The 8,626-nt window shown below is 60.9% G+C and overlaps 1 protein-coding gene across 1 annotated transcript; it reads right to left on the reverse strand.

Moving 5' to 3' along the window:
- Positions 1 to 5,748: 5,748 nt before the first annotated feature.
- On the reverse strand, positions 5,749 to 7,680 carry IER5L (immediate early response 5 like). The gene has a single exon (XM_008005978.3). The coding sequence runs from the start codon at positions 7,463 to 7,465 to the stop codon at positions 6,248 to 6,250; it is 1,218 nt and encodes a 405-aa protein (XP_008004169.2). The 5' UTR covers positions 7,466 to 7,680; the 3' UTR covers positions 5,749 to 6,247.
- Between the last annotated feature and the right edge of the window lie 946 nt (positions 7,681 to 8,626).

Here is an 8,626-nt window from a genome sequence, read left to right on the forward strand (position 1 = left end):
GGAATGAGACTCCCTCCACAGTGCTCCTCAATCATGTCCTGGAGATGAGCTTGTTGTTTTGTCTCACACCTCTTAAGAAAAAAAAACAGAGGACAGGAGTGTGGATTCCCATGGACCAAGGCTGTCTGGTAGAGGACTGTTTCTCAGGGTTAAGCCTTCCCCTAGCCAGGTTGGACCTAGCTGCTCCCTCCTCTCTGCTCCGTAGAATGCTGGACATCGATTGTAGCACCTGTCATGTCACATTTTTCTCTGATGTACTGTTCATTTTTCTTGGAAATACAAAAGTGATACATGCTTATTGTAGAAAATTTGGAAAATACAGACATGTATGAATGATAAAATAAAGGTCTCCTGTAATTGCCCACCTAGTAATAACCATTTCAGCATTTTTGAACTTGTATTCAGTCTTTTTTCTCTAAACGTATGAATAGCCAAGGTCACTTGTACCCCAGACATCCCCAGGCCCTACCAGATGGGGACATCCTGGTGGCCATGTTAACCTTTCCCGCGGCCACTCTAGCCCCATCCTGCTGGCTAGCATCTTGGCCTGCCCTCGAAGCCTTTGCAGTTATATCTGGGAGTCCCTTGAGGAGCCACATGTAAGCTCCCAGCCAAGTTCTGCTTTGGTCTCCCTGCAGCTATCCCTGCCGTAAGTCCCCTGAGGGTGGCCCCTGTTGCTGCCCTGGCCATGGAGCCTGCTGGAAAAATCCAGCCCCCTTGTTCAGCCTCCCCTCCCCTGGTGATTCCTGAGTGACAAAACTGGGAGGCACCAGATGGCCCTGGAGCCTCTTTATCCTGGCCAGGAGCAGGGAGGGTGTTCCCCTTCCAGTGCTGCGTTGACCGCGTTGTTGCCCAGGTGCTGAAGCAGCCGTGCCTGTGCTCCGAGTTCCACAGCGAGACACCTCCCTTATCTCGGCTTGCAGTCCCTCTCTCTGAACAACATCTTGCGTCTGCCAGCCAGTACCAACCACACTCCTTTTCTGAGAAGCTTCTGTGAGCTTCCAGTGGGCGCTAGCGACTAATCACCCCTCATGTCCTGGCTGTACGCTTAGGACATTACAGCCTTTCCCTGGGATTTTCTTTTCTTTTTGAAATGGAGTCTTGCTCTGTGGCCCGGGCTAGAGTGCAATGGCACAATCTTGGCTCACTGCAACCTCCGTCTCCTGGGGTCAAGTGATTCTCCAGCCTCAGCCTCCCGAGTAGCTGGGATTACAGGTGCGCGCCATCACACCCAGCTAATTTTTGTAATTTTAGTAAAGACGGGGTTTCACCGTGTTGGCCAGGCTTGTCGCAAACGCCCGACCTCACGTGATCCATCCACCTCAGCCTCCTAAAGTGCTGGGATTACAGGCGTGAGCCACTGCGCCCGGCCCAATGCTTTTGTTTTCCCCTGGGATTTTCTGACTTGAAAATAAGGAAAGAAGGCAGTCCCTCTTGGGTGGCAAAGCTGTGAGAATGGGAGGCCAGGAGCTGCCTCCTCTGGCTACAGTGGGAAGCTTGAGTGCAAAGAAGAAAGTCACAGGAGATGGAGAGAGAGCATCTTGGAAAAGATCTGTGCCTGGATCCCACTGTGCCTGAAGCCAGCTGTGCCCCTACCCACTGCACAGTTTAGTGCCTTGAGCCAAGAAATCCCACCTTTTGCCCAGGCTGGTGCCAGTGGTGCTGCTGTCCCCTACCACAAGTGAGTCTTCAGGAAACAGGGCTTTGCCTTGGGTGAGGTGGGTACAGACACCACTGTGCTGTGTGTCTCTTCATCCCTGTCCCTGCAAACTGCAGCATGAAGTATCGGGGTGAGGTGTGTGTTCCCAACCAGCTAGTTCAGGGATGAAGAGATCCCAGAACCCCGCTTCGGTTCAGCTGGGACTTATCAATCTGACTGTTTAGACAACCTCAGATTCATTTACCAGCTGGCAATGTAATGTTACAAATTCTTACCCACTCAACTGTGAGCTCCAAGAGTAGAAACCGGCCACCTCTCAGTTGTGCGAGGTTTCTCATTTCTGAAATGAGGAGGCTCGCAGTCTCTACCTCAGAGGGTAGCTGGAAAAATGAAACGAGCTAATCCAGAGAGAGGTGCTTGCTGTTCTCGTCATTTGCTGCTATTGTTCGCTGTGGTCAGATCAGTGCCTCACACAGGCCAAGCACCAAGTGGGAGCTTCGTAAATATTGTCCAGTGATTGGAGGGACAGCTCCTGGTGTGCATCCCCTGTGTCAGAGGGACACACAGTCACACATACTCTTTCTTGCTGTAACACATACACACACACAGCACCCAGATCTCAGTGCCCTGCGCAGTGACTCTCCTGGGAGTCCGAGGCATCCCCACCCCTGGCTTCTCTGGAGGGCAGCCTGCAGCTCTGAGGCTCTGGGCTGTCATCCCAGCAGCTCCTTGTTGCTGGGAGCGCAGCTTGGAGCCTGACTCAGCCCTACACCACGTATCAAGGGCAGCAGGACCTGTGGTGTCCTAGGAGCCTGGGGGAGTGTGTTGAGGGGAGCTGGTAAACCTAGGAGGACCAGGGACTTGCTGGAGCTCTTGCTTCTAGAGCTGCTGCTCTCTGGAAGCTCCCCCGTGTCATCCCCTGGGCACCCAGTCTCTTCTAATTTCCCTGCCTCCCTAAGCAGCACCCCTAAGTCCTGTCTGGGGGCTCCATTGGTCTTTTTACTGGAGGAAGAATGGCTTGTCTGTGGAGCTGAGATAGACTCCTGGTTTGCCTGCCCGCCTGATCCCATCCCCCTTTCAGACGACCCCCATGGCCAGGCACCCCCATCCACCCGCCTCCCGGACCCAGCCTCTCACTTGTGCAGCCTCTCACTTGTGCTATGCACGGGAACATCGGTCTCTCTGGATGTTCTAGGCTGGTATGTTTCCTGCTGTGCCAGTGGCCCCAGGGTTGTGACTGGGGTGAGGATGCAGCTTAGGATCAAGTGTTGGAGACAGTGTGTGGCTGGGTGTGGCCCTCAGTGTGGGTTGTAGTGTAGAATCAAGGCTGTGCAGCGTGTTACAGTTTTGTGTGGAATGTCTTGGTGAGACGGGTAGATTGCCCGTGGGCTGCGTTTTGGGTCAAGGGGAATTATACTCAGGGCACTAACCCTTTGTGGGGCTGCCCAGGGCCTTGGGCCCTGAGAAGATAAGGGAGGCGGAAGGGCACCTCTCTTTAGGGTGCTCTCAGAGCGCCCCATCCCATTCCTTGGCTTTGCTAGATTCCGATGTGCGGCTTAGGCTCAGATCACCCGGCAGAGGGAGAAGAGCCCTCGTTTGGGGTCCTGCTGAGTTCAGAGGTCTTATTTCGCACTCCACCATCCACTCTACCATAGGGATCCCTGGGGCGGGTGGGGAATTCCCAAGCTCTTTGGCCGGTCCCTTCCAGTGCCCAGCTCCCAACAAAGGGGGCCGACCACGTGCCCCTCCTCGACGCGGGCCTGGAGTGGGGACGCACGCGGCCCCGGGGCCCAGCTCAGGCCAGGGCGGGGTGCAGACTCCGCGCAGCTTCCCGCGTGGTCGCGAAGCAGCCCCCGGCAGCCCCGCCGCCCCCGCCGAGCCTCGCCCACTCCCAGCCCCAGCCACTGCAGCGCGCCCGAAGCGGCGCTAGGGGGAGCTCTGGCAACTGGCTTCGTGGATTGAAGCAAAACCGTGCAGCTAACCGCGATTTCCTTGGACTTGCAGGGGAAAATGGGGAGGGAGGAGACGCACCGTTCCCCCTCCTCGGCAGCTCCAGACTCTTCCCGTGGGAGGCCGAGGAAGCAGCCCTGGGGGTGCAGGTGCCTTTCCTCCCCGCGACTCACGCCCCCAGAGCCTCCTTTTTCCCCACCCCCATCGCGGACCTCCGCCGACCCCCGCGTTCTGGAGAGTGTCCCCAAAAACTTCGCCTCGCGCGACACCGGGATCCAGAGCCGGGCAGTCCCCGGGGACGGGCTTGCGTCTGCCTCTCGGAGTCTGGCTTGGGGGCCTCTTGGCGGCAGCCCCTCCTGTCGCTGAGGGAGGCGCGAAGGCTGGGGTGGGGGGCGCGAGCCGTCCTGCGGGGTGGCTGCGAGGCTCGCACCGGCGAGGGCAGTGTGGGGGCGAGGGAGCCAGCGAGAGCGAGGAGCTGTGGGGAGTCGGCAGCAAACAGCCAGCAGGCTGCCACTTCGCTTTCTTTTTCTCGTTCTTTCTTTCCTAACCCCTCTTTGCAAAGCTGGAACCATCCCGCGCGCCCCCGGGCCCAAGCCGCGGCTCCAGATGTGAATTTGTTTCCAGTGGGGAGAACGCGAGCTTCCCCTGGGCCTTGGCACATTCTCCCACTCTGAGGTCATTCCGTAGGTGGTCAGAGGGGAGCGCGCGCCGGGAGCCTTCCTGCCTCCATCCACTGGGGAGGGAAGAGCGGCGGGTGGGAGAGAGGGAGAGGGAGAGGGGAGGGGCGCGAGGAGGGAGGGAGACGCCGCCAGCACACCACCAAGTGGCACCGAGCAGTGATAACAAACTCAACTTAAAAAAAAAAAAAAAAGGAAAAAGAAAAGGAGAAAACTTCCCCAAGTTGCAGCCCGAGACATGCGGACGTGCGGGCGGAGGCGCGGGGCAGGGAGTGCGGGTGGCCCTGAAGCCCCCAGCGTCTCCCGGCTGCTTTCCCCGGCCACAGAGAGCTCAGACTCGAGGCCGACCAGGCCCTGCGCCTCTGCCTGGGCAGGAAATGTGCTGGAGGCCGGCTCCGCTTCCCGCTGGAGACCCCGGGGCGGCCGGTTCCCGTGGGGTACAGGACCCCCCTGGAGCGGGGGCCGGGGCGGCCGAGAGACGCGCAGCACTCGCTTCATCCCCAGCCACCACCATCACCCCGCTTTCTCCCACCGCCGACCTTGCGGATGTGGGCAGATCCCGCCCGCCCAGGCCCAAGAGAACTGGGGTTTACATGGGGGCGGGGGGGGACTCTCCCCACACCTCTCTATCCTCTCTGACGCCCCCAGACAGATCTGAAAACAAGGCACCACCATCTTCTGTAATCGACTTTTTATTAAGATTATAAATTTAAACAATCTGAACAGTTTTACCCGGTGATATACAATTCCGTATGCACAAAAATACAGGGCAATGAGGGAAAAGGGCCGAGAAAGGAAGGGTTGGCAACTTGTTTTGGAGTCCACACGGTGCTGATGGCAGAGAACCAGAGGGGCTGCAGACGAACCCCACCTTTTTACAACAAAAGGCTTTTAAATTAAACAAATCTATCGAGCTGAAGACACAGGACGGGGTTCTCACAGGCTCGAACAATGCTGGTTTCATGAAATGCAACCGACGGCTGAACCAAGGCAGTGCAACTTAGAAGCACACACACAAACACCACAGCTGACCAGGAACTTAGTGCAAAGTCTCCAACGCAGTCGGCGGTCCCGGCCCCTCCCTCCCCCGGGGCCGCCGGGGATCCAGGTGAAGGAATTGACTTCCTTTTTTGTTTAGTGAGGACCGCAGTGCTGGGCATGATGGGAAATGTAGTCCGCCGTGCCCGCCCCCCACCCCTTACCCAAACAGTGTCCGAGAGTGTCGGGGTGTCAGGCGCCACCCCGAGTCCGGGAGACGGGTGGAGGAGGGGAGGAGAACGGAGCCAGAGGGGCGGGGAGAAGAGGGGTTCAAGACACCCGCCCCGGGAAGAAAAGAAAAAAAAAGTTGAAGTGTTTTCATTTCTGCCTTCTCATTTTGAGAACTTTGGAGTCCGCCCCCAGAGAGGAAATGTGACCCAAACGTCCCTTTCGGAGATAGTTTGCCTTTGTTTTTGCTCAGAATTTCACAAGACCCATTCCTCACCCCACAGAGAGACTTGGGAGAGCGGAACGTCGGGCTTCCCGGGTCTGACAACTGATTGGAATCGGCGTCCCGGGTCCCGCGCCCTCCTGCGCTGCGCCCCCAGCGCGCCCGGATGGCCAGGGCGCCCTGCCTCGCCCCCGGCTGCCCGGCAGCTTCTCCGGGCAGCAGCCCTCCCTCACGTGGCAGGCTCCTCGCTAAACACCACTGCAATCACTACAATAAAAAGAAAAAAAGAGTAGGAGAAACACAAAGCATACTTAAATAGGCGCTTTTTCTCTCTGCAAAAATAAAGTCCAAGATTTTAGATTTCTTTTTTTTATTTTACAATTTATAAAACATCAGCCGCCTGCCCCTGCTCGCCCTCAGCTCAGCCCCGAGTGGCCCGGCGCCCGCTCGTTCCTCCCTCTCGCCCCTTGGCCGAGTCTTTGTCTGGCCCCAGCCCCGCGGGGCCCCGGGTCCCTGTGCCCTCGGGGGTCCCTAGAAGGCGACAATGGCTCGAGTCCAGGCGCCGAGGCTGGCGAGCGCCTGCTTGGCGCACAGCTGCCCGTTGAGCGGCGGCGGCTGCTCCGAGGAGTCCGGCTGTCGGCTCACGAGCCCCGAGAAGCCGGAGCCAAAGATGGAGATCAAGTTTGAGATGTTGGACGCGTCCGGGGACGAGTCCGGGCAGAAGTCCTCGAAGCGGGCGCGCTTGCAGGGGGCGAACGGGGCGCCCCCGGGGGGCTCGGCCCCCAGCTCGCCCGCGTCCTCCTCGTCGTCTTCCTCCTCCTCCTGGCCAGGGTAATACTTGCGCTTGCAGCCGGCGGCGGACGACAGGCCCGGTCCCGGAGCGCCCTGGCCACAGCAGGGGCAGTGGGCGGAGGCGCAGCAGTCCTGGTGCAAGTAGCCGTTCTCCACCGTGGTCACCACGTGAGTGTCTAGGTCCAGCACGGTGGTCTGGCTGCTGCAGTGCAAGCCGAAGTCCGAGGGGGCCGGGTATGCGCCCCGGTAGAAGCCGGGGGAGGAGGCGGGGGCCGGGGAGGCGGGCGGAGAAGCGGCGGCGGCCGGAGGGGCGGCCCCTGGGGGCGCGGAGGGCGCGGAGCAGGCGGCCGGGGCGCGAGGGTCCCGCGGGCAGAGCGCAGCGGGCGGTGGCAGCGGCAGCGGCAGCGGCGCAGGACCCGGCTGCAGAGGCTCCAAGGGCTGCCCGCGGTGGGGCGCGCCGTGCGGTGGCTGGAGCGCGGCGCACCCGGGCAGCTCCGAGAGCGCCCCCGCGCCGCCCGCGGGCGCTCCGGCCGCCGCCGCCGCCGCGCAGCCCCTGGGCGCCGGGTGCTGGTGCTGGTGCAGCTGCTGCTGGAGGTGCAGCTGGTGGAGCTGGTGGAGCTGGTGCAGCTGGTGCCGGGCGGCCGGCTCGCGCGCCTCCGCGTCCCCACCGCCACCAAGTTGGAGCGGGCCGAAGTCGGCCGCGCTGGCCGGCATGCCCGGCGCCGCGTACGCTAGGTGCTGGTGCTGGTGGTGGGGCGGCTGCTGCTGTTGCTGCTGCTGTTGGCGCCGGTAGAGCTCGGCGTAGCGCTCGCTCAGGTAGAGCTGGCGCGCGTTGCGGAGCACGTAGGACACCAGGAGGTTCTTGTGCAGCTTGATGCCGCCGCGCTGGGTTCGGGAGCTGTGGATCTTGCGCAGGGAGATGCTGATCAGGCTCTGGGCGTCCAGGGCGCACTCCATGCTCCCGCGGAGACGGCGGCGGAGCAGCCGCCGCTGCTGCTGCTAACGCTGCTGCTGTTTCTGCCTCCAGTCGGCCGCCGGGGCGCGCCGGGCAGGGGGAACGGAGTCCGGGTCAGCGGTTCGGCTGTGCTCCGAGAGGAGCCGCCACTATGCGCTGCGCGCCACCCGCGGGCTCGCGCTCCCCAGACGGCGCCAAAGCAATGAGTCTCGGCCGGCCCCGGCCCCAGCTATTTAGCCGGGTGCCCGGGCCCCGCCCCACATGAGAAGAGCCAATAGGAGCTCGGAGAGCCTCCCGAGTGACAGGCGCTGCCCGCCCCGGGGCTACTTAGCTGGCCAATCAGACCAAGGCGGTTCCTTTGTGCTATTCAAATACCGAACGGACCCCGGGCCTACAACGCCGCTGCTGCCTCGAATGTTCTCCTGGGGCCGCCGCGCCGCGCGGGACTCGGAGCCGCCGGGGCCGCAGTCTGCTGCATAGGTCGCCTGGCAGCGGCCACGTTGAAGCCCGCGGCTGCCCTCGCCTTAGGTCCCGGGAGCCGGGGGTCGGCTCACCTGAGTGCTGCGGCGATGGCTCCTCCCCCTTCCGCACGGCTGGGTCTCACCTGCGGCAGGTGCGCGCGGCTTACAGCTCCCCGGGCCGCGCGGCGCCTCCACCTGCCCACCTGTCGGCCCCCGGGTGACCGGCGGGAGTCAAGGCCTCTACAGGAGGCTGGTGGGACCGCCAGCTTGACACTGGGGGACATCAAAGGAGCGAGGTTTTGGGGGTACCCTCCACCGCAGAGAACGTAGGGCCTGACTCCCTTTTTGGCCTCTGGAAATGCTTGCGGAAGGGAGGTCCTCCCCATTTGTCTAACAGGAAAAAACAAAACATCATGAATTTTGACCTCCTCTGATGGAGAGAGTTCTGAGGCCACGCATGACCCAGGGAGTGTGTGGACCTCGGGATCAACTGAGGCTCAAAGGCGTCCTGAGAGCCGAAACGCTAAGTGTCCTAATCACCAGCTCTGTAACCTTTCCTTTCGTGCCTAACTAATAATAATGACAATAGGGACTATTATTATGGGCCTAGTATGGGGCAGGCCCTTCCCAGCAACTCCCCGAATGCCTCACTCTAACGTTTGTAGAGGAGGGGCCTGAGGTTCGGAGGAGTGGAGTGACTTG

Source organism: Chlorocebus sabaeus, chromosome 12 (assembly GCF_047675955.1).
Source record: "Chlorocebus sabaeus isolate Y175 chromosome 12, mChlSab1.0.hap1, whole genome shotgun sequence".
In the NCBI taxonomy this organism is placed as follows: domain Eukaryota; kingdom Metazoa; phylum Chordata; class Mammalia; order Primates; family Cercopithecidae; genus Chlorocebus; species Chlorocebus sabaeus.